Source organism: Malus sylvestris, chromosome 11, assembly GCF_916048215.2.
Source record: "Malus sylvestris chromosome 11, drMalSylv7.2, whole genome shotgun sequence".
NCBI classification, from domain to species: Eukaryota; Viridiplantae; Streptophyta; class Magnoliopsida; order Rosales; family Rosaceae; genus Malus; species Malus sylvestris.
Window position 1 is genome coordinate 7,182,456 of NC_062270.1, and position 27,161 is coordinate 7,209,616.

The window sequence follows — 27,161 nt, forward strand, 5'->3', positions numbered from 1 at the left end:
TCATTGCATTGCTGAGGTAACATAATATGTCCTCCTTGTGCATGATACCATTCAACATTCATTTTTTCTAGCAAATTCATGAAGTAACAATGTCAGCACCAGACACATGAGTTGTTGTTGAATAAGGCATAGATTTCAAAATTTCACTTTTACTCTAGCGAACTGTTGCATTGGGTTGATTTACAATACAGGTACGTATGTACATCTTGGAAACTTTATTTCTTTTCAATATTTGTTGTTTTAGGTGTTTATTTTTACCCATGTGTGACTAAGAAACAAAAGTGTTTGGTTTTACAATATATTTTCTAGCAAATTCGTGAAGTACCAGATCCAGCACTAGACATATTGTTGTTGAACAAGGCATAGATTTCACAATTTCATTTTTTTTCCCTACCGGTTAGTTGCATTTGGTTGATTACAATATAGGTACGTATGTTCTTAGAAACTTCATTTCTTTTCAATATTTGTTGTTTTAGGTGTTTGTACTATATGTTTATGCATTTTGATGTTCATCCACGTCAACTGAAATTGAGCTAATCCCCCCCTTATAATCGAATTTTTACTTTTCTCACTCAATACAAAAAGTTTTAAATCATGTCTGCTATATGGTGGTGAAATGTAAACTATTAGAAATTTGTATGCTGTAAAATAATAATGAGTAAATAAATATACACATGCAGTGAAACTGTCAATTGAAAATATAACTTTACCCATTGAAATTCAATTTTCTTTAACTAAAACTCATCATAGTATATTTTCCTAACAAAAACTCATTGACTTTACCTCTTGAGAAAAAAAAAGGGCCTTCGGGTTTTTTACATATATATTTTTTTTCACTTCTCCTATTTATATTGTTAGAAAGCTCTTATTAACTCTTCCCCATTGAAGTTATCTGTTCATATATTTGCATTGATGTGCATCATCTTTCCTCCTTGTGCATGCTAACATTCAACATTCAAATTTTCTTGCAAATTCGTGAAGCACCACTACCAGTACCAGACATATGATTTGTTGCTGAACAAGGCATAGATTTCAAAGTTTCAATTTTACTATGTTGGACAATTGCATTGCGTTGATTTACAATACAGGTATGTAGTACTTCTCGAAAACTCTATTTCTGTCCAATATTTGTTGTTTTAGGCATTTGTTTTTATCCTGCTTGACTAAGAAACTAAAATGTTAGTTTTATAATCTAGTGCCCACCAGATATTCTATTTCAGGATCCAGCTCAACAATTTTATTGATTAGGTTTTGACTTCACACAATTTTGTATTTTTAGATGTTTAAAATATCCCTAGTAACTCATGTCAGATTAAAAACAAATTTTAATATCATGATTTCATTGCATATTAATAATAAAAGTATATGATTCTACGGTTTTCATTTGTTTTATTTTATTTTTTTTCCTTTTTAAATTCCCTAATTGCTTTTCAAATTTTCATAAATTAGGATTTTTTTTTGGTTTAATTTTTCCGTTTTCAAAATATGGGAGCATTAGTTACCAACAAAATATAAGAATGTTATTTTTTTTTTCAAAATTATTTAATTATATTCTATATAAATATGGGTAAATTATTTTACTACACATATATAATAACAATCAAATGTGCTTAATGTATGTAATAATACATGCAAAATAATTTACCTACAACATAAAGGATGTGATTTGGTTCAAATTTATTTTACCTACATTTCACATATAGATATGGGGAAATTATTTTATGTAGATTAAAGTACCTACTTAAAGATGAAGAATGTGAATTGGTTCAAGATTTAATTTACAATTATTTCAAATATATAGATATAAGTAAGGGGAATTTTGATCTAGGTGCAACATCCCTAGCATTTAGACTTTTTTATTAAACTATTTTCTACAATTTTGGTGCCATGTTTTCTAAAATGTCCTTCTTTTTGAAATTCAAAATTACATGAAGTGCCATTGATCCACCAATTTATTCAAAAAGTAGCTCCGAAATCTAGCCTTCTTCAAACCAAATTTATTATTTTTATTAATCCAAAACAAAGACACATATTATTAAGTTATCAACCAATGATATGTGCCAAAAATTAAAATTAAAATAACCAAAACTAAAATAAAACGTACCATAAACTAGAATTAAACGTACCAACACTAAAACTAAACGTACCAATCAACGATATATACAAAATAATTCTCTCACTAAAATGTATACATAATAATTTCAAAATATAAACATCCACCATTTTCATTATCTTGAAGGTAAAATTATATTTTAATTTTAGGAGAAAAAAATATTTTTTACGAAGAAATTATAACAAAGAGATAATTTGATAAGCATCAGGTGGGACTTTGTGGCAAGGCTTCATATCGTTTCGGGTTTGAACTAAGTGATGCTTAAGCCTTAAGTATGAGTCATAGAGGAAAAATAACAAAGATCTACACAAAACTCAAACAAAAGATAAAGATAGAGAAAAAAATAGATAAGTTTTCTAGCTGGGCTCAAAACTGTCATAAATAGTAGGCGATGGAGGAAGGAGACGCTTGAATTTTGAAACGAACCATGAGGGTTGCTGAAAAAAAAAAAAACAAAACTAGAGGAGGTGTGGGGTCTATGGTAATGGGATAAGGATGAATGAAAAAACAATAAATCAAAAATATAAAGAAATAAAATAATTGAAAAAACCTGATATATCACGTTGCTTGCTGTATGGTGTAAGCTTTACAATAGGCTTACAATAATGTTGTTTAAATTCATCTTTTGCAAGAATCGAACATAAAGCCTTTAACTTACAAGTAAATAGAAATATCACTAAAATCCTTAATGAATCCACGGGTATTCAATCAGGATTTTAAGCGATTCTCTGAAATTCAATGTGTATTCAATCAGGATTTTAAGATAATTTATTAAAATCCTTAGAAATCTGGGTGTATTCAATTAGAATTTTAAAGAAGTTTATAACATTCCAGGTGTATTCAATTAGAATTAGAATTTAAAGAATTTAGAAAAGTTGAGGAATTAGAGGGAATTGGAGAGATTTTGTAGTGTATTTTAAGCATTCACAAATCTCACTTCTCCCCCATGAGATTTCGAGGGAATTGAATCAAAATTTTACATGGAATCTCTACAAATCAGGTAAACTCCAAAAAAATTCATAAATTTATAAATCAATTAAAATCTCTCAAATTCCTAATTGAATACACCCCCTTTATATTTAAACAGGACAAAAATATATGATTATTAATGTTGTGTTGGGGTGCTTCTTTGGTTTAGGCATCAGAGCACTGAGCGCGAGACTTAAAAAAGCCACCAACAAAGAGAAGCATTCCAGCCGTAGTCCTTGATTTCAGAAGGAAATGGAAATTATAATTGCAATTGCCTCAAAAGTTGGAGAGTGCTTGGTCACACCAATAGGAACAGAGTTTGGCTATTTGATTAATTACCATTCCAACCTGGAAAATCTTAAGGGTGAGATAAAAAAGCTTTTTGACAAGAAAGATGGAGTGCAAGGATTGGTAGATGCTGCCCAAAGGAACAGTGAAAGGATCAAACCTGATGTTCAGAGTTGGCTAAATAATGTGAACGACGACATGGTCAAAAAAGTGTTGCAGTTTGAGGATGAAATTAACAAGAAAAGGCGATGTGTGTATCGATGGAGCTTGAGTCGGAGAGCCTATAAGATTAAACAAGAAGTTCTTCAGCTCCAAAACGAAGGAAGATTTGAAAATGTGGCCCATCCTGCACCTCCACCAAAGATATGGTCAACATTCGAAAATGTTTTTAAGGATTTTAAGTCCAGAAGGGCAAAGATGAATGAGGTGATAGAGGGTTTTAAGAGGGAAGAAGTACGAAAGATCGGGATTTGTGGAATGGGGGGTGTGGGTAAAACCACAATGGTGAAAGAAATCATCATAAGATTGGCAAAACTAAACCTGTTTGATACAATTGTAATGGCAATTGTGTCTCAAAGTCCAAGTATTAGGACGATCCAGTTGGAAATTGCAGAGGAAATAGGTTTGAAATTGAAGGAGGAAACCCAGTCCGGAAGAGCACGAAGGCTACATGGGAGACTCATGGAAATAAAGAGGATCCTGATTGTATTAGATGATGTCTGGGCAGTGCTTGATTTTGAGGCTATAGGACCCCCTTCTGGAAATGCTCATGAAGGGTGTAAAGTTTTGTTGACATCACGAGATTCGGACGTTTGCAACAGGATGCGAAGTCAACAAATTATTGCAGTCCCGATTTTAACAACAGAAGAATCACAGGAGCTCTTTTGAGAAATGGTGGGTAAATCCTTTAATGATCCTGATTTACGTTCCACTGCAAAAGATGTATTGAAGGAATGTGGAGGTTTACCTATTGCAATTGTAACTGTTGGAAAAGCCCTAGAAAAGAAAAACAAGCATGAATGGGATGATGCCCTTAATCAGCTGCGAAATTCTACCCCAGTGAACATCCCTGGAGTGAATGACAAAGTTTTTTCTAGCATACAATGGAGTTATGATAGATTGGAGAGTGATGAAGCTAGGTCATGTCTTTTACTTTGTTGTTTATTTCCAGAAGACTATGATATTCCAATTGAGTATTTGGTTCGATATGGGTGGGGTCGAGGATATTTTAGCAGCAGCGTTACTTTGGAAGATGCAAGAAATAGAGTGCATTCTTTGGTTGACCAACTAAAAAGAAGGTTTTTGTTGCTAGATAGTGGCAAGAGTGAGGCTACAAAAATGCATGACGTAGTTCGCGATGTTGCCATATGGATTGCTTCAAGTGATAAAAAAGGATTTTTGATAAGAAGTGATGCTGAAAATAAAGGGTGGCCAAATTTAGCTACATATGACCATTACACTACAATCTCACTTGTTGGCGATTTGGAGATTCCAGTTGGTTTGAAATGCCCAAAACTTGAGCTTCTACAGACGATGGAAGGACTTTTTTCAGAAGGTAGCATGAACAACATTTGTAAGGCGATGAAAGAACTGAAGGTTTTAGCTTTGGTGGGAATGGAAATGAAAAACCGAGTCTCATTAAGATCACTGAAGAATCTGCGGACCTTGTGCCTAGATGGGTCTAATGTTGATGGCACGTCTACTGATGTTATTGGGAGTTTGGAGAATTTAGAAATCCTCAGCTTTCGGGATTGTTATTCCATGCGTGAGTTGCCGAGGGAAATTGGACGACTTAAACAGTTAAGGTTGTTAGATACGACAAACTGCGAGGAACTTGAGGTGATTCCACATGGTATCTTCTCCAGCTTATGTAGACTTGAAGAGTTGTAAATGGTTAATAGCTTTAACGAATGGGAAATTGGAAGAGGAAGAGAAGAAAAGGGGATGGCAAGCATTTATGAGGTGATGTCTCTGTCCGATCATTTGAAGGTTCTAGCCATAGAGATACCCAGTGTCATCCACTTGTTGACAAAAGACATAGTCTTGAAAAGCCCAACAATAAGATTCCTTATACGCTGTGCAACATGGGGAAGGCATTTTTCGGAGATGAGTACTTATGCATTCGAAAATTGTTTAGAGATTAGTGAAAGTGATGCAAGGGAGTTGGAGGAGAGTCAAGCAGTCAGACTTTTGTTGGAAAAATCTAAAAAATTGTATTTGTCGGAGGTTAAGAATTTCTCTGTCCTCACTGATTTAGACCAAGAAGGATTTCAAGATTTGAAAGATTTGCAGCTTTGGAATTGTCCACATATCGAGTATCTTGCAAATGGAACAAGTGGGTTTTTGACCAACCTAAGATTCCTTGAATTGGTATTTTGTGGTGTCTTAAAATATGCCTTTTCATTATCAGTAGCAAGAAACTTGGTACAACTCAAAGAATTAAACATTGATGGATGTGGTCAAATGGAAGAAATTGTGTCGAAGCAGGGGAGGGAACATGAGGAGGAAGCCGATATGATATCTTTCGATAAATTAACCAATTTGACTCTCGAGGGTCTAGGGAGTTTGGTTGGTTTCTTCCAAGCTAAGAAGCTATACTCCAACCAAGAGGTATGTCCCACTCTCCAATCTCTATGATATGAGGAGGCAGCCGATATGTGGAAATTTGAAATTGTTTAACTGATAATGATTTTTCTTTTTCAGGAAACAACGGCAAGGGTTGAGCATCAATCTGCAGGCGTATTTGAAAAAGCAATATTTCCATCAAAGTGCATTTCATGGTTACCAAGTTTAGAAGAGGTAGTATTGGGACGTATGAAGTTTGAAGGCGTGCTATTTGATTTGAAAATCCATATAGTTATGGATGGGCAGACAGCTCCAACATTTCCACAGCTACGTAAGTTGAAGATATTTTATTGTACATTTACACATTTGTGGAAAAACATTCCATCTGGATTTCAGGGTTTCCGAAATTTGAGATATTTGGAAATGAGAGAATGTTGTGGTCTAGAATATGTGTTCTCGCATTTAATTGCCTGGGAACTTTTGAATCTTGAAGAGGTAAAGATAGCAAAATGTCCGAACATGGAAACTATAGTCAGAATCACAGAGCAAAATGAAGAAGAGGCGACAATATACATGATTTTGTTTCCGAAACTGAACACATTTGAACTAGAAGACCTGCCTCGTCTCACAAGTCTTTGTCCAGAGGGATTTACATTTCTATGGTCATCCACAAAAAAAATGCACGTGAAAAGATGTGAAAATTTGAAGACATTGGGTGCTGTAATTCCACAAAGAAAGAAGTTGGAGAATAACTTGAAGAAGGATTCAACAAGTCATGATTTCAGCACTTCTCCAACACGTTCATCAAATTGGTGCCCTGCTGGATGTGGATGCGCACCATATTCAAGACCAAACGCCCACCGCCCCATTGAAATATTGCCACGTCCAATTAACCTGGAGGTAAGCTTTTAAATCAGGTTCAATTAACCTCTATAAGTACAACTTTTAATCAGTATTGTATCATCTTGTTGATCGTGCTTAATTTTCTAGGTTACACCAACTAATCTTGAGGACTCAAATGATAATAATAATCTCGAAAATCTTACTGTAAGTGACTGTAATTCGATGGAAGTGATTTTCCAACTCAAGGGACCGAAGCATGAAGAAAGTAGTCACTCCATTGAAGCATTCAATAAATTGAGTTCCTTGCGGTTAGATAGATTGCCAGGTTTAACGCGTGTTTGGGAGACGGGTAGTTCACAACCGATGTTGACAGGAAGCAGCTTCGGAAACTTGAAATCGCTGGAGGTTGGTTTTTGCAACCAGTTGAAATACTTGTTTTCATCGTCCATAGTCAAACTTCTCGTGAGTATAGAGGACATAGAAGTTCATAACTGTGAGAAGATGGAAGAAATCGTTGCCGCAGAAGAAGAAACTGATGAAACAATTACATTACCTAAAGTGAAGTCCATAAAGCTTGAAAGTCTGCCAAAACTCAAGTATTTTTGTGGTGAAGCTAATACTTTGAAGTTGCCGTCTTTGGAGTTATTGGAGTTTGATGACGTGCAAAACTTAAGCCTATTAGCTCCAAAGCTTATTGCCACACATCCCCGATTGCAAGTACGCACCGCGTTGGGAGTGGCTGAATGGAAGGGGGACCTCAATGCCACTCTAAGGAATATTTACGTCACAAGGTATGCTTTAATATAAGGTTTTTAATTTCCAATCATTTATGGCAAACACCACAAAAAATTCGACAACAAATTTAGGCAAAGCATAATCAACAGTTCAGATTTAGTTTGACGAAAGTGTAATCAAAATTTAGTCAAAAACCATACACACACACACACACACACACATATATGTATATATGTATGTGCGTATGTGCACACTAGAGTGTATTTAGATATGTTTTTCTTCTTTTGAAAACTCAATTATATCTCAAGAAAACTTCTGTCTTTCATTTCTAACACAGGAAGGGTGAAGATGATGAAATCGACAGGGAGGACGAACACAATTAATTGATCAAGCACAAAGGTTAACATGTCTCCATCTTCAACTTCTTCTAGGCTTAGTAAAAACTGCTATTTTCGGAAACACATATACAATAAGCATAACCGTTTCAACTTATTTGAGTTTCAGTGATTTCTAATATTCTCCAATGCATGCAGGACAACAATTCAAAGAAGGTTGTGGCTTCAACAATTCGTTTACCATCTCATAAGTACAAACCAATAAAATGTCATTTGTTGCATCAGACTTTCATTCCAAAAATACTATTTATGTTGCTTATTTTATGCATGTATAATAAATTTCGAGTGTGATTGTTACTGTTTGTATCTAAGTTCGCATTATTAATGTTTGTTTATTTGCCCGAAGAAATGAGAAATGCTTATGTAAAAATAAATGAATAAGATTAAAACAAGAAAAACTTTACACTACTCAAACTTGCAAACACTCAAACTACAAGCATTATGAATAAACACGGAATCAGGCTACGCAATTGCCTTCATCATAACATGATTTTGGCCCCCATTTTCTAATTTCCTACCACATTTTCACATTCTTTCCATGAATTTTATAATACATATGCAAAAGAGTTCAATCTAGGGGCTCCAAAAATATCACAGACAGAACAATCAACACAAATCGAATAAAAATTTGAAATCAAGAATCGATCCCAAAACTGAAAGTTGAAATTTTGGAAAAGAACTTACATCGGAGGACAGCCCACTGGGACAGGATCATTTGTACCTCTTGGGTCGAGAATATTGGCCGGAAAACTGCAGTGACCGTTTCTTTGATCTAAAATTGAGGAAATTTGGCTACGAATCTGTACAAACTAACTTGGGAGTTGGTAAGAGGACGGAAAGAGGAGTCTGGATATGTAATTTGACGGCCGGTGGTGACCCGTGGACGAAAATAAACTTCATGCGAAAACAAGACCAGATTGAGGTAAGAAAGAAAAATACATACGCAGAAATAACATGTCAGTCAGGCAAGACAAGTAATTGCAACCATAACACAACACAATGAAGAAACATACCATGAGGATTTTGAACAAACATAATGAAGTGTAACCAACAGCATACAAATATCAAAAATATAGAAAAGAACGCTATACAATCACTATAAGTACATCTTTTAAATCAGGTTCAATTAACCTCTATAAGTACATCTTTTAATTGGTATTGTATCATCTTGTTGATCGTGTTTAATTTTCTAGGTTATACAACCTAATCTTGAGGACTCAAATGATGATGATAATCTCGAAAATCTTACTCTAATTAACTGTAGTTCGATGGAAGTGATTTTTCAACTAATTAAATGTCGGCCAAAACTCAAGTATTTTTATGGTGAAACTTATACTTTGAAGTTGCCGTCTTTGGAGTTATTGGCGGTTACTGACGTGCAAAACTTAAGCCTATTAGCTCCAAAGCTCATTGCCACACATCCCCGATTGCAAGTACGCACTTTGTTGGGAGTGGCTGAATGGATGGGGACCTCAATGCCACTCTAAGGAATATTTACGTAATCACTTATGTGTGCATATGCGCACACTAAAGTATGTTTTTTTTTTCTTTTTTTTTTTTGGAAACTCGAATTATATCTCAAGAAAACATCTCTCTTTTATTTCTAATACCGAGAAGAATGAAGCTGACGGAATTCTACTAGACACCATATAACGATGATGTTAACAATCACAAAAGGTTGTGGCTTCGGCTATTCGCTTACTTTCATATGTACAAACCAATAAAATGTCATTTGTTGCACCAGAATTTCATTCTAAAGATACTGTTTCCGTTGCTTACTATATGTATAATTAATTTCGATTGCGATTATTACTGTTTGAATTCATCTCTCGACTGCCTATGGGGACGTCAAGGTGGACACCAATAAGGTATCCGGAAAGTGATGTAGCCATAACGTGCATGCAAATATAATTTAATAAAGGAGTAATTAGGTTTTCATCCTTATTTTTACTACTCTATTGATTAAAACCTTATTACTTTTCAATTTTTGATCAAGGTCCTTTGTATTAATAATATCATTAATTATTTCAATAATAAAATATTTTTTATTTCTAAATATATTCATTTAATATTAAAAATGTTACAATTAGTATATTTATATTTATGGCTAAATTTTTTATCATATATTTTTATTTTTAGTTTGTACCCATTTTTAATTTGCAACCCTTTTTTAATTTGTACCAATTTTCCTTTCAGTTTTAATTTGTACCCATATATTAATTTCTTTTTGTGCCCATATTTTTTAAAGTTTTATTTGTATTGTACCCATTTTTATTTTTGCTAAATGTACCCATTTTGAAGAATGTACCCATGTTTTGATACAATAATTTTTTGGTTATTTTTTATGAATGTACCCATGTTTACACACACACACACAATAGTATATTTATATTTTAATATTTTTAATCCCACAAATTATGGTTTTTTATTTAAAATCTCATTACTATAAACAACTATAAATTTTAATTTTTAATTTAAAAAATATAGTAACGTACATAGAAATAAATTATCAATTAATTTCAGGGACTTTGATCAAAAATTGAAAACCAACAAGGTTTCAGTCAAAGACTGTTCATAACTAGGGACCGCATCCAAAGTCTCCCTTTAATAAAATAACTTCAAATGATCTACTGAAAAATCGGCATAGTTTCCTATGGAATTAGGTTTTGGCCCCCAAATTTAAAACCTGCTGAAAAAGTTATAATTATTTCAAAACCACATCCCCGACACCTTATTGGTTATCAACCCTCTACTACATGCACGTATACTCCAATATACTTACTGGTGGTATAGCATACAATTTCATACACTAGTGATAACCAGTGTAAGCTGAAAATTTAACCATACACGCTAGTGTAAACTGAAGATAAAACCATACATTAGCTGTAGCTAGTGTAAGCTGAAAACTATAATCATACACTAGCCGTAGCTAGTGTAAGCTGAATGGGCATGCTCACAGTAGGGACAAGATGACTATACTGTAGTATAAATCATACACGTGTAAGCTGAATAACATGTCCGTAGCATGGACAAGTTGAATATTCTTTAATATTAACCATACACATATGCGGAATGACATGTTTGTAGTATGGACAAGCTGAATATAATATTGACTATACACGTGTAAGCTAAATAATATTATCAAACACTAGTTATGGCTAGCTAGTGTAAGCTGAATATGTTCATACACTGTAAGGTCTGGTATTAATTCATAAAATCTATTCTTCCCCTAAACGTAACGGAAATCATATGTATCTAGGCATGCTTAATATTTGATAAAGAAAAACATTTCTCAAATAAATGTCCACTGACAGCTCCAGCTAGCTCTCCCTTGAGGAGCCTTGTCTACCAAAAAGGTAATTTCAAGCAACTTCAAGAGATAATTTGACCACGTCGCAATAGTATGACACCAAACGGTTGAGACCTAGAAGACATCCAAGAGTTTTTGGAGAAACAGAACGCTCACTGAAGATATGTATTCTATTTCTATAGCATGTTTACCCCAAACAAAACACAGGTTATGGCAAGGAAAATAACATTAAGAAATGCAAAAGATTGGGGAGATGCGAAAGAACTCATCTCTGGTCCTGGAAATATTGCATACAATATTGCTCTACCAATTAAACCAAATCTTATGACTCTAGTGACAAGCTAGAAAGCCACAAAAGAATAAACAAGGAATCAGGCTATGCAATTTCCTACCACATTTTCACATCAATGTGATTGTTAGGGGTTTCAACAACTTCACAGAATTACCACAAATCTCATCTCCGGCATTCAGGCAGAAAAATCAAATAAAAGTTTGAAATCAAGAATCAATCCTGAAACTGAAAGTTGAAATTTTGGAAAAAGAACTTACATCAGAGGACTTTCCACGAGGAGAAGATCATTTTTACTTCTTGGGTCGAGGACATTCCACGGTGAGCCTGCATAAATGAACCAATTAAACAAAGAAATGAAAACCGAATAACTCGGAAGCTAAAGTATCACAGATAGAAAATTGCATATACCTAACTAAAAATGCACAACCTAACGAGATGTGGTAGTCTAAGTGTATAACACAAGGGTGAGAAGTACTCTAGTGCTCACAAACTGAAGCCACAAGACTACCAGATAATGTAGCTTCAGATATATCATTCGTTCTTTTGCGCACAATCATACATGCTCATCAGAACAAAGTATGATCTCCAACGGAAATAGAAGTGACACAGGTGAAAGTCAAAATAAACAAACAAATAATAGTGAACGAGAAGGCCCTAAAGAATTGCTCTAACTAGGAGACAAGCTTAAATTATTCAGATAATAAGCCTTGCACAAACCCAACTTTCAAAAAACTAGATTAATATGCCGTGATGTTTAACAATGCCGTCAAAAACTTGTTGAACAACTCAACCCTGTATTCCATCTCCTTCTCTGCCATACCAAAAAGTTGCACACTTGTTTAAAACCAAATTAAGGTCTTTCGAAAACCCACCAGAGATTATTTGAAAAACACGAATTTAGAACAATAATTCAAAACCAAAGAACAGAAAATCCATCACACCAGAGTAAAAATTAACCATCTTGTTGCTTCCTAACTCTCAAGAAATATCCACGTTTCACTTTTACTAATGTCAAAACACCGCCATTATTGATCAATTAGACAAATAAGACCCAATTCGATTACGCCCAAACTCACAGAACACCCAGATTCCCAACACCAATTGAACAATCTAACCATGAATTTCCAAAACTTTCCCCAAAATCCAGTCTTGGGCATGCATTAAATCCAATCTAAAACTTGAATTCATTTTTAGAGAACAAAAAGTAAAAACTTCGGAACAATGAAGCAAAAGGGTACTTACCTGTTCCTTGTCCAAAACCGTCGGCGCATTGTTGGGGGCAGCCATTAGAACCTGAACAATTCGCAAATTAATTTACACAAACTTCTTCGAAACCGAATGAATTAGCAGAGAGGGTTTAAGTTATCTTACTCGGCGGGATGGAATCGAACGCGCTGAAAGTGGTAGCTGTAAATGCAGAGGGGTTTAAGCGTCCGATTTGAAGCCAAGGCAGGAGCAAAATAAAAATCCCACTGAGCTAATAATGTGCGAATTAGGGTTTTAGGAGTTAATATAGCGTGTATATGGGATGGACGGTTTTGTTTTGTTATTTTAACGAAAAATTACATTTTTACAGTAAAAAATCAATCTTGTTATTATTCACTTTACCCTTTATTTTGTCATTATCATTAAAACTCAAATTTTTCAAACATTTTTTATTACTTTTCCTTTTTTTATTTTAGGGGGGACTTTCAACCGGAAAAGTTAGTGGATTTTGCCCTTTCTTTTCTCCTTCCACCACAAGTAGTGTATAATTTCACAAAGGCCCTATATGGTGGGCACTGGGCAGCCGTATATATTTGTCCTTTTCTTTCTTATTTTTTGGATTTTTTTTTCTTTTCTAACTTCTAGTTCATTGGGGCTCAGGTTTAGTTGATTAAAGTAGTATGTATATTTTGTTATGCTATAGTTTGAATATTCATTCAAATGATTTAGATTTCTTCGTGCAAACTATCATCCAATTAAAAGAAAAACTCGTATTATGTTTGCTTACAAGAAATGAATATCATTCTCATTGTATGTTTGCTAACAACCAAGGATTTGAGAGGAAAAAACGTGAATCCACATTGATTTTGCATATCTAATACCTTCTCATGCCGAAAAAAAATCAAGGTATAAGATTATTAAGGGGGTTGTTTAAACTCATGGAAATGTGTTTTGATGTTCGCCGAATAACAATCGTTTGTTCTCGATTCATTTCAAGTTTTAACAGATGACTCGTAACTTAAGCAGTTAAGAGTTTTTTCTCGTGCTCTCAAAACTCATCGTTACCTAGTGAATCATATAATATTCAATAATGCCATACCATTTGAATGGATCGAAGATTTCAAATTGACGACATTTGTGCCGGTAACCTGTGTATTACAAGGATCATTGAGAAAATACATACTTTCACATTGTGCCGGTAGCTTTCATTAGCAATGCTTCACAATTTACAGGTACGAGGGCTTGACCAGCATCTCCTCCGAATCTTTCCACACTAGGGAGTCCTTAACTGTACAAATAAGATTCACATACGCAAAATATGTGCTAGACTACGCACTGCAAATGGAAACAAGTTGTCACCCCTATTTATCCAAAAATGATATACTTGTTATAGATATCCGTGTAGAATATTATATTACGAAGGGCGGAGAGCGTGTGTACGACAAAGTAGGAATGGGTACAGCAACGTAGCAGCACAAGCAAGACGATGATTGGAACTGCAACTTACCCCCACACATTCACAGAAGCGTTTTTCTTTCCCCTGCTGGTGTTCATGAAAGCACTTTGAAGTGAAAAAGCCATGAAATTACGAAGGCAAGGATCATGCAGGCAAGAAGGAAATTCATAATGCAGCGGCCATGCCACATGGTTCAGGTTTCAACCTGGATCATGGGTGCTGGTACTGATGCGGCTGTGGCAGTACTGCTATTTGCCCCGTTTATCTGGCCACTGGAAATGTTGAATGCAGGTACTCCACAGATCTCGCAGGTTCTGCAAATCAAATAAATAAAATTATGCATAGGCAGAAAATAACATATCAGTCAGACAAGACAAGTAATTACAACCATAAGGCAACATAATGAAGAAACGTACCATGAGGATTTTGAACAAACATAATGAAGTGTAACCAACAGCATACAAATATAAAAAATATAGAGGAAAATGCTATACAATCACTGTAAGTGATTTCAAAGGCCATCAATCTTCTATTTCTGTTTCTGGAAAAAAGTCATGTCGTCAAGATGTCGTTCCATTTGCTTACCATGATGAGTAAAATGAAATTTGAACTAGCTTTCTGTTCTTGCATATCTTCTCCTCATCCTGGTTACCAAGCAAGTCAGCCTTGACCAATCCATCTATGATGCAGCTTATCTAGATTATATTTCCTGTAGCCTAAGTTTGGATATTTCCTTTGCAGAGGGTATAGCGTGCAAGGTCCTAAGAACTTTACCAAATTATCATCCTTCGAGGAGAGAAAATCTCCCAAATATATAAGCGAAATAAACTTGTGACGGAATCAAAGAATGCAAATGCTCATCATCATTTACTAATCCATATGCATAATGTAAACATTTACATCTTTATTAGAAGCATACATAAAAAATACATGGCACACAAGATATCAACTTTTCGACCTAGGAGCTCAATTCTTGCATACAAACACACTTCCTTTAGTTTGCATTGGACCTCGCACTTTCCACTAATGTAAATGCCACAGAACGTGTGACTGTAAAAACTATAAACGTAGAACGATCGATATGTTTGAGTTCAGATGGACTGTAATATTGGTGACTACAAGATTTGTTCTTTTACTAGATTTTCTCGTATTTCATATGAGCATACGCATTCTACTATATACGTGATCTGCCTCATTTAGCATTCCAGTAAGAAGCAAAATGATAAGAACAATTGTGACAATTACATCAAAAGAAAGAAGCTAATTAGCAAGTAATCATTCGAATAAGCTGAACTCACGGAAGCAGAAACCTAAACACTATCAAGATGGTCTCTGTTGTAGCATGCCCATAGTAAGATCATAGTTTGAAGTATGTTAGGATGCCACTTGTCATCATCTCAATATGACAAATGTAAGGTTGAGATGCTCTAGTAGTAGATAAGATGGTTGTAAGTTGTCGGATGATAGCTTACAGAGGAAGCTAAGTAGTTTACATCAAAGGAAGTCGGTTGTAATTGGGAGGGGGTCATTGGAATAATCTCTGTGTAATACAAGAAAGTACTATGCAATTGTGAAGAAGTCGAGCAAGGTTTTAACATTGGTATCAGCCAGTGTCGATTCCTCTCAATCCTTCATTGTTGTATGCCTCGCCGACCCCGGAACACCATGGAATCGCGAGTGTCGACTTTGGAAACCATGCTCGCCGATCTCAAAGCTGAGTTCAAGAACAGCCAAGAGATGATCATGATGCAGCTGCAATCATGATGCAGATGGATGCATTATTTGTGGCTTTTATCGTTATTGAAATCTTGTTGGAATTTCGACATTTATTGATCATAATGCATCCATCTGCATCTCCGTTGTATCATTACCCTGTACAAAGAAAGTAGCTCGAAGTCTTGAGAAGCAACATAACCAACAATCACACCGCGGCATTTGGGTACTCCATTAGAAATGGTGGGACTACGACCATGAATCCTAGGTACATTACGTCTTGCTACAGTTAAAAGGGACAAGTGCTCAAAATCAAATACATATTCGTGATATAACTTTGGCACTCTTATTTCTGATACATATTTGTGACTGAGCAGATAATCATAGATAAAATCTTTAAAAAAAAAAATATCACAATTTCAACCAGAAATTTCAATGGCTCTGACGTCAACGTTCTTCAACTCCGCCTTCGGAACAGTGACACTCAGAACTCCAGTCTCCATGGCAGCCTTAATCTGATCAACCTTTGCGTTCTCCGGAAGCTGAAACCTCCTCAAGAACTTGCCGCTGCTCCTCTCCACTCTGTGCCACTTGTCGTTTATATCCTCCTTCTCCACGTTCCTCTCTCCGCTGATCTTAAGCACCCTGTCGTCTTCCACCTCCACCTTCACCTCCTCTTTTTTCAGCCCTGGAACGTCCGCCTTGAACACATGGGCTTCGGGGGTCTCCTTCCAGTCGACCCTAGTGTTCACAAAAGCCGAATTCTCCCGAGAAAATTCAGGAAATGCGGAGAGTGATGAGGAGGAAGGGAACGGGAAATCCTTGAAAGGGTCCCACAGATTGAGGGAGAATGGGTCGAAGACGCTGCTGCTTCCTCGTCCGGAGTTGGGAATTAGCGACATTCTGAAAAACCGATGGGGTTGGTTTGGATGCAGAGAAATTTGAGAATTATTACAGAAATATTGCTTTTGCTGGACTGATTGCAGAAATAGCGGATTTGATATATTTATAAGGAACCGAAGAATTTTCTAGAACAGACTTGAGGATGAGGCTGGAAAAGTATGTGTGAGTTTCTCGAACTTTCTAGGATGCTTGAGAATAATTGGAACTTTCTCAGGACGCTTAAGAATAATCCGACGTTTGTGTGAGTTACTCACACAACACGGTTGACTTCATGATGATGAATGGTGGACCCAAAAACCTAAGTGTGGGGGTTGTATGGGCCGTTCGATTTAATCGGACGGTTAAAACTGAAGATACTGTGCAAGTTATAAGCGGGGCGTTTGAATCTTTGATATGTATTATTTGGACTTATTGATAAATAATAATAGTTCCATTAAATTAACAATATCAACTAAATATCAATAACATTTAACATCTCATGAAGTAGCTTATCTAAAGGTAAAGGGAGTTATAGCCCAAACAAGCAAATTACGTACCAACAGTTAAGTAATATGATGGTTACTTAGTATTATATTTTAATGATATTTTTTTTTATTTGTGAGTAAGAAATCTTAAATTCGATTTTAAATTTTAAAGCTTTGATTGGATCAGTTTGAATGAAAAGTGTTAACCAAGCTTCTAAAACTGGAGAAAGGATTTCTAGGCAGCAAAAGGCAAGACCCATGGCGTACAATTGAGATTTAAAAAAAAAATGGCTTTGAGATTTTGTTGGTTAGGATGTCCTTCCCTCAATTGTGAGCAGCTCTTAATTTGCTTTCTTCGCAGGCAGGCGAATTGGAGACAATAGTATGCTTTTGAAGGAGTTTCTTAAAAATTACCACAGAAACAATGGTCTTCCTAGATGTGCCTTGCAGGTGGACATTCTGATAGCTTGTGATACCAGGTTGGAAAATGGGTTACTAGGATTAGGCTGGTTCATAGTTCGATTCCATTTAATTGTAACTGGTAGAAAAAAAAAACACTTTCAAACGAATTTGTATAGAATTTATATGCTACGACTAATAGTAGCCCTACTATTGTTCGAAATAGATTATCAATTCTAATTGTGATGTTTGTACCGTAAAATAATGTGATGCCACGAACGAATAAGGATGGCTCAAGCCATGTATTGTGCCTTGAGAATGTGGGGTTGGGAAGCAATGCATCCAATTTTTCTTTCACTTTATCCTTCTTCTTTTTTTATTTTTTTTGTTAAAGAAAGTACCATATGGTTCGTAAGCAAAGTATCCAAATCTTTTTCACTTTTTTCTTGATAAAGAGAAATACAAAATGGGTTCGAAAGCAATGCATCCCATTCTCTTTCCCTTTGTCTTTTTCTTGTTAAAAAAGAATGAAAATACCTTACTTCAGAATCACCTCCTCTTGAGGTAATGCTCGTTAAATATTTTTTTTTGCTTCTCTATTTATATTGTTAGAGAACTCTTATTAACCTTTCCCCATTGAAGTTATATGCTCATTGCATTGCTGAGGTAACATAATATGTCCTCCTTGTGCATGATACCATTCAACATTCATATTTTCTAGCAAATTCATGAAGTAACAATGTCAGCACCAGACACATGAGTTGTTGTTGAATAAGGCATAGATTTCAAAATTTCACTTTTACTCTAGCGAACTGTTGCATTGGGTTGATTTACAATACAGGTACGTATGTACATCTTGGAAACTTTATTTCTTTTCAATATTTGTTGTTTTAGGTGTTTATTTTTACCCATGTGTGACTAAGAAACAAAAGTGTTTGGTTTTACAATATATTTTCTAGCAAATTCGTGAAGTACCAGATCCAGCACTAGACATATTGTTGTTGAACAAGGCATAGATTTCACAATTTCATTTTTTTTCCCTACCGGTTAGTTGCATTTGGTTGATTACAATATAGGTACGTATGTTCTTAGAAACTTCATTTCTTTTCAATATTTGTTGTTTTAGGTGTTTGTACTATATGTTTATGCATTTTGATGTTCATCCACGTCAACTGAAATTGAGCTAATCCCCCCCCCCCCATAATCGAATTTTTACTTTTCTCACTCAATACAAAAAGTTTGAAAACACATCTACTATATGGTGGTGAAATGTAAACTATTAGAAATTTATATGCTGTAAAATAATAAAGAGTAAATAAATATACACATGCACTGAAACCATTAATTGAAAATATGAATTTACCCCTTGAAATTCAATTTTCTTTAACTAAAACTCATCATAGTATATTTTCCTAACAAAAACTCATTGACTTTACCTCTTGAGAAAAAAAAAGGGCCTTCGGGTTTTTTACATATATATTTTTTTTCACTTCTCCTATTTATATTGTTAGAAAGCTCTTATTAACTCTTCCCCATTGAAGTTATCTGTTCTTATATTTGCATTGATGTGCATCATCTTTCCTCCTTGTGCATGCTAACATTCAACATTCAAATTTTCTTGCAAATTCGTGAAGCACCACTACCAGTACCAGACATATGATTTGTTGCTGAACAAGGCATAGATTTCAAAATTTTCAATTTTACTCTGTTGGACAATTGCATTGCGTTGATTTACGATACAGGTATGTAGTACTTCTCGAAAACTCTATTTCTGTCCAATATTTGTTGTTTTAGGCGTTTGTTTTTATCCTGCTTGACTAAGAAACTAAAATGTTAGTTTTACAATCTAGTGCCCACCAGATATTCTATTTCAGGATCCAGATCAACAATTTTATTGATTAGGTTTTGACTTCACATAATTTTGTATTTTTAGATGTTTAAAATATCCCTAGTAACATATGTTAGATTAAAAACAAATTTTAATATCTTGATTTCATTGCATATTAATAATAAAAGTATATGATTCTAGGGTTTTCATTTGTTTTATTTTATTTTTTTCCTTTTTAAATTCCTTGGTTGCTTTTCAAATTTGCATAAGATTAAACAAGATGTTCTTGACCTCCAAAACAAGGGCTTTGAAAATGTGGCCAATCCTGCACCTCCACCAGAGATATGGTCAACATTCGAAAAAGGTTTTAAGGATTTTAAGTCCAGAAGGGCAAACATGAATGAGGTGATAGAGGGTTTGAAGAGGGTAGAAGTACGAATGATTGGGATTTGTGGAATGGGGGGCGTGGGTAAAACCACAATGGTAAAAGAAATCATCACAAGATTGGCAAAACTGAACCTGTTTGATAAGATTGTAATGGCAACTGTGTCTCAAAGTCCAAGTATTAGGACGATCCAGTCGGAAATTGCAGACGAAATAGGCTTGGAATTTAAGGTGGAATCCGAGTCCGGAAGAGCACGAAAGCTACATGAGAGACTCATGGAAATAAAGAGGATCCTCATTGTATTAGATGATGTATGGACATAGCCTAATTTTGAGGCTATAGGGCTTCCTTATGGAGATACTCATAAAGGGTGCAAAATTTTGTTGACATCAAGAGATTCGGAAGTCTGCAACAGGATGGGAAGTCAACAAATTATTGCAGTCCCGACTTTAACAACAGAAGAATCACAGGAGCTCTTTCGAGAAATGGTAGGTGAATCCTTCAATGATCCTGATTTACGTTCCACTGCAGAAGATGTCGTGAAGGAATGTGGAGGTTTACCTATTGCTATTGTAACTATTGGAAAAGCCCTAGAAAAGAAAAACAAGCGTGAATGGGATGATGCCCTTAATCAGCTGCGTAATTCCAGGCCAGAGAATATCCCTGGAGTGAACGACAAAGTTTATTCTTGCATAAAATGGAGTTATGATAGATTAGAGAGTGATGAAGCCAGGTCATGTCTTTTACTTTGTTGTTTATTTCCAGAAGATTATGATATTTCAATTGAGTATTTGGTTCGATATGGGTGAGGTCGAGGATATTTTAGCAGCATCGTTACTTTGGAAGATGCAAGAAATAGAGTGCATTCTTTGGTTTACCAACTAAAAAGAAGGTTTTTGTTGCTAGATAGTTATGTGAGCGAGGCTACGAAAATGCACGACGTAGTTCGTGATGTTGCCATATCAATTGCTTCAAGAGATCCACATGGATTTCTGATAAGTAATGCTGAAAATAAAAGGTGGCCAAATTTAGCTACATATGACCATTACATTACAATCTCACTTGTTGGCAAATTGGAGATTCCAGTTGGTTTGAAATGCCCAAAACTTGAGCTTCTACAAAAGATGAAAGGACGTTTTTCAGAAGGTAGCATGGACATCATTAGTGATACGATGAAAGAACTGAAGGTTTTAGCTTTGGTGGAAATGAAAGACCTAGGCTCATCAAGACCACTAGGACAGTGGCGAAGCCACGTGGGAGCGAGGAGTGGCGGCCGCCACTCCCCTCGCCGGGAAATACCACTGGACCTCGGGTCTTCGCCACTCCCCTCGCGCGCCTCGCCGGAACGCAGCAGAGGCAGAGCCCTCTGTTTTTCTGGGTTTTCTGGGCAATCTGCACTGCAGATTGCATTATAATTTTTTTTTAAAAAAAACCAGGCCAAAACGACGCCGTTTTGGACTTGGTATAAAAAAATTTAAAAAGCTAAATCAAAACGGCGCCGTTTTGATGTTGAATTTAAAAAAAAATTATAATGGGGTGGGGGACCGCTTCCGCGTGTCACCCCAATCAAACCCTAAATTTCTTTTTCTGTCTGTACTCCCCCCCCCCACACACACACCATCCCCTTTACTCTTTTCTATCCTTTTCTTTTGTCTTCTTCATCAATTATCTTTTTCTGTCTGTACTCCCCCCCCCCCCCACACCATCCACACTGCCTTTACTCTTTTCTATCCTTTTCTTTTGTCTTCTTCACCAATTATCAACACACACAGAGCGGGCCACCATCCATCTCAGCCAAATTTGCTCCTCAAACTCCAGCAGCCAAGCCAAAGCCACAAAGTCCTCTTTAATTTCTGTTCCACAAGCCAGTGAGCCACTCTCCTCTCCTATGAGATTGAGCCGGCTCCAATCACTATTTAAAGGTAAATTTTTTAATTTTTAAATGCATAATCCCTACCTTAATTATGTGAATCAAATGATATGGTTATAAGTTATTGATTATTCATGTCATGGTTATTTAATACAAATTATGAAATTATTTTTTAGGGTGAAATTATTTTTTAGGGTGAAATTATTGATACGAATTGTTGGGAATTAGAAGAATCATGTGTATGTATAATTGTACATATAGATAAATTGGCATGTCAAAAATCATCTTTAACTAAACTTATTGGTAATAAGCCACATTTTGAATGAAATTATGAAATTATTTTTTAGGATGAAAATTAAAATTTGAATTCTTTGAATCTTGATGGATGATTAGTTGAATTGCTTAGTTGTATTCATATGAATATGATTAGTTAAATTACTTAGTTGTATTCATATGAATATGATTAGTTGAATTGCTTAGTTGTATTCATAGAGTCTAAGAATTTTTATTTCTTTTCATTTTACAGTTACGTAATGGAACGATACTATAAGAAACAGTGCTTAAATCCTCCTTCAAACATTTTGGGTAGTCCTCCTCCTTCAAATATTCCGAGTAGTCCTCCTCCTCCTTCAAATATTCCAAGAAGTCCTCCTTCAAATATTCCAAGTAGGTCACAACAAAGTGAGGCCACTGAGTTGGATGAAATATTGGCTAATCTTCCTGCAGACCCTGCACATAGACGTCGAATGCTTGATTATCCACCTAATTATCGTGAAGCAATTCGTAGACACTATCTCCAAAATGATCCTTGTCAACCTAAAGACCACATCATGCCAAGAAAGGTTAGCGACAATCGATGTTTTATCATTGGTTGGTTTGATAAGTTTAAGTGGTTGGAGTATAGTATATCAAAAAATGCTGCATTTTGCCGTTATTGTTATCTTTTCAAATGTGATTTTGATAAAATGGGTAGCACTGGAAGTGATGTCTTCACTGAGATAGGGTTTACAAATTGGAAGAAAGGACCCAAAAATCTTCGAGTCCATGAGGGAGGTGTTGGAAGTCTTCATAATAAAGTTGTATAACAAGCTAGAGATTTGATGACACAAAACAACACATTGAAACATTTGTGATTAAGCATACCGATGAAGCTCACATTAATTATCGTACTTTATTGAGTGCCTCACTTGAGTACACAAGATGGTTGTTGGGACAAGGTTTACCTTTTCGTGGCCATGATGAATCGTTGAAATCAAGCAATAGGGGCAATTATTTAGAGCTTATGCAATTTCTTTCCAAGCATAATGAACAAGTTAGGAAGGTTGTGTTTGAGAATGCTCCTAAGAATCTTAAGTATACTTCTTCCGATATTCAAAAAGATCTTGTCCGTGCTTGTGCCATTGAAACTGTAGGTGCAATCACTAAAGATATGGAAGGTGCATTTTTTTCTCTTTTGGTTGATGGAGCACGTGATTCTTCAACTAAAGAGCAAATGGCGGTGGTATTGCGTTATGTGAATAAAAAAGGAGAAGCAATTGAAAAGTTTTTGGGTGTTCAACATGTCTCCTCTACAACTAGTAGCTCGCTTGAAGATGCCATTGAGAGATTGTTTGCTACAACAAATTTGAGTATGTCTAAGTTACAAGGACAAGGCTATGATGGAGCTAGCAATATGAAAGGTGAGTTGAATGGTCTTAAAACAAAGATTTTGAACAAATACCCTCAAGCATTTTATATTCATTGTTTTGCACACCAACTTCAACTAGCTCTTGTATTCGTGGCAAAGGAAAATGAGGATGTTGCCAATTTCTTCATTAATGCTAATAGTTTGGTGAATCTGATTGGATCATCGTGTAAGCGTCGTGATGCATTTAGAGAGAAACAACAAGAACAAATTCAGAAAACTCTTGATCTTGGTAATCTTGAAACGGGTAAAGGGTTAAATCAAGAAATGAGTCTCATGCGTCCATGTGATACACGGTGGAACTCGCATTATGGTACTATAGTTAGTATTATTGTTATGTTTGAAGCCGTGGTGGAGGTGGTTGAATGGATTAAAAGTGATCGCAACCAAGATAATCTCGGTGAAGCAACTAGGTTATTCAAAGACATACAAACTTTTGATTTTGCATTTCACCTTTTCTTGATGAGACTTATATTGGGAATTACAAATGAGTTATCACAAGCATTGCAAAAGAAAGATCAAGATATTGTGAATGCAATGGCGTTAGTGGAAGTATGCAAGCAAAGACTACAATCCTTGAGAGATGATGACTTTGGGGACTTGCTTCATGATGTAGAAAAGTTTTTTGAGGAGCATGATATTATCGTTCCTAACATGGAGGATTTGCATTTCGTACCTGGAAAATCAAGGCGTAAAGCTCCAAAAATCACAAACTTCCATTACTATCGTGTGGACCTCTATTTTCAAGTCTTTGATATGCAACTAAAGGAGTTGAATGATCGCTTCAATGAGGTAAACACCGAGTTACTTCTTTGTATGGCTTGTTTGAGTCCAGTGAATAATTTTGCATCTTTTGACAAAGCAAAAATTGTTCATTTAGCCAAACTTTATTCTCAAGATTTTGATCGTATGGACCTCATGAATCTTCCAATTCAACTTGACAATTACATTCATGATATGAATATGAAGATGCATAGTGAGTTTTCATCATTGAGAGGAATTAGTGATCTTGCACAAGAGTTAGTGAAGACCGGGAGGTCTGAAAGTTATATGTTAGTGTATAAACTTCTTACATTGGCTTTGGTGTTACCGGTTGCAACCGTTTCGGTGGAGAGAGCTTTTTCTGCTATGAAGATTGTGAAAACACCATTACATAACAAAATGGGAGATTGGTTGAGTGATAGCATGCTTGTTTACATTGAGAAAGATGTATTTGCTTTTATTGATAATGAGCCTATTATGCGACGTTTTCATGACATGAAACCTCGCCGGCAACAATTGTAATTTGTTTGTATTGATTAATTATGGAAGACATTACTATATAAAAAGATTTAGTTGTTGCCATTTTTCTTTAACCTTGCATTCTTTTAAGTTCGCCCCTCCCCTCGAGAAATCCTGGCTTCGCCACTGCACTAGGAGTACTGAAGAACCTGCGAACCTTGTGCCTAGATAGGTCTAAAATTGATGGCATGTCTACTAATGTTATTGGGAGTTTAGAGAATTTAGAAATCCTCAGCTTTCGTGGTTGTGTTTCCTTGCGTGAGTTGCCGAGGGAAATTGGACGACTTAAACAGTTAAGGTTGTTAGATACGACAGATTGCTTTCGTCTTACGGTGATTCCACATGGTATCTTCTCCAGCTTATGTAGACTTGAAGAGTTGTATATGCTTAATAGCTTTACGAAATGGGAAATTGGAAGAGGAAGAGAAGATAAGGGGATGGCAAGCATTTCTGAGGTGATGTCTCTGTCTGATCATTTGAAGGTTCTAGCCATAAATATACCCAGTGTCATCCACTTGTTGCCAAAAGACAGAGTCTTGAAAAGCCCAACAATAAGATTCGGTATATGCTTTGGAACTGGGGCAATGCGTTTTTGGAAGATGACAATTTATGCATTCGAAAATTGTTTGGTGATTGATGAAAGTGATGCAAAGGAGTTGGAGAGTCAAGCAGTTAGACTTTTGTTGAAAAAATCTAAAAAATTGATTTTGAGCAATGTTAAGAATTTCCGTGTCCTCACAGATTTAGACCAAGAGGGATTTCAAGATTTGAAAATTTTGCTTGTTTTGAATTGTCCAAATACCGAGTATCTTGCAAATGGAACAAGTGTGACCCAGCAAAAACTCTTTCCTCTCATACAGTCAGTTAGTCAGCTTGCAAATAGCTTTTTGAGCAACCTAAGATTCCTAAAATTGGCAGATTGTGGTATCTTAAAATATGCATTTTCACTATCACTAGCGAGAAACCTGGTACAACTCGAAGATTTATATATTTATGAATGTGATCAGATGGAAGAAATTGTGTCAAAGCAGGGGAAGAAACATGAGGAGGAAGCCGATATGATAACTTTCCATAAATTAACCAATTTGAGTCTCTGGGGTCTACCGAGTTTGGTTGGTTTCTTCCAAGCCAACAAGCTATACTCCAACCAAGAGGTATGTCCCACTCTCCAATTTCTATGATATGAGGAGGCAACCAAATTGTGGAAATTTGAAATTGTTACGAAATGCTTAAGTTGGTGTATAATTTTTCTTTAACTGATAATGATTTTTCTTTTTCAGGAAACAACGCCAAGGGTTGAGCATCAATCTGCAGGAATATTTGAAAAAGCAATATTTCCATCAAAGTGCATTTCATGGTTACCAAGTTTAGAAAAGGTAGGATTTGTTTGGATTAAAACTTGACTTTGGGCTCAAGATAGAAGCTGGCCCAAAAGGAGGCCTGAAGGAATAGAAGATCAAGGCCCGACCGAAACCTAGGAAAGCAGAGAAGGGCTTTTTCTGACTTGATACAATTCATAAGGACCACTTCCTTACCTACCCAAGGACCAAGTGGTATAGACTGATCAGACTGCACAACCCATAAAGTACTTTATGGTGGCATTACATGTAAAAAAGCTGATGAGTCATTACCCTTAAACCGCATTCGGGCAAAGCTGCTGCTACAGGAGGCCAAACCAAGTTGTCTATAAAAGGAGGAAGAGAAGGCAAGAATAAGGACACTCAATCAAACAAACAAATACAAGCCCAAACTCTGCTCAAAAGCCATATTTGCCTTCAAAACGAAGCTGTAGTCAGCCCAAGCCTTCATCCCATTCGGGACAAGCCTTTATCCCCCGCGGGATAACCTTCTCTTCAAACCTTTGTAATAGCTCTGCTACCTTGTTTGAACTTGTTGTAGTATCGATTCACTTTTTGTATCTCCCTCTCCCCCTCTCTCCCTCTAAGCTTTCAGACCTTTGACAAAACTACAAAGATAGGGACCTGCAAGACGATCAGCCTTAACTGATAAGGTTTAACCTTGCCCGACCTTCTTTGCTTTGTCTTTGTCTTTTCATTCTTTAAAGCCTAGCAATATGTTGTATACTTCCAGTTATATGCAAGTTGTTTCTAGCAAAATAATGATGAAAAGGCTTTCTCAGTATTTGGATCCGATTTGAATATATCTTCAGTGCTCAAATCAGATCCAAGTCCTAAGCCCTCGGGCATGTAAATTTGATCAGTTTAAAAGTCCTTGGCCTCAAGGCATAAAAAAGAACTTTATGTGGACTTAACCCATCCACGACAGTCCTTGATAAACGAGAAGTCCGAAGTTACTTGGGGCGCAAGTAATCGACCTACCTCTTGGTTTTGTTTCTATTATATTATGATTATCATAGAACGCTTAAATATGGAATAGATTATGATAGGAAGCCCCAAGGCCTACACCTAAGGCCCCACAAAGGCACCTATTTGGATTCATTC

General features: G+C 35.8%; 2 protein-coding genes and 1 pseudogene across 2 annotated transcripts in view; 2 read left to right on the forward strand and 1 right to left on the reverse strand.

The window, feature by feature from the left end:
* LOC126589150 (18.5 kDa class I heat shock protein-like) overlaps positions 1 to 16,883 on the reverse strand; it is a 31,862-nt gene extending 14,979 nt beyond the window's left edge. The window contains exon 1 of the mRNA XM_050254379.1: positions 15,183 to 16,883. Within this exon, the coding sequence (XP_050110336.1) occupies positions 16,305 to 16,787 (483 nt within the window). The 5' untranslated portion in view covers positions 16,788 to 16,883 and the 3' untranslated portion in view covers positions 15,183 to 16,304. The remainder of the gene's footprint in view (positions 1 to 15,182) is intronic.
* LOC126589100 (probable disease resistance protein At4g27220) lies at positions 52 to 8,316 on the forward strand (annotated as a pseudogene).
* A 1,422-nt stretch (positions 16,884 to 18,305) lies between the features above and the next one.
* Positions 18,306 to 27,161, forward strand: part of LOC126589168 (disease resistance protein At4g27190-like) — a 58,597-nt gene continuing 49,741 nt past the window's right edge. The window contains exons 1-3 of the mRNA XM_050254397.1: positions 18,306 to 18,492; positions 18,611 to 18,727; positions 19,286 to 19,393. The gene's annotated coding sequence lies outside the window, so the exon portion shown is untranslated. The remainder of the gene's footprint in view (positions 18,493 to 18,610; positions 18,728 to 19,285; positions 19,394 to 27,161) is intronic.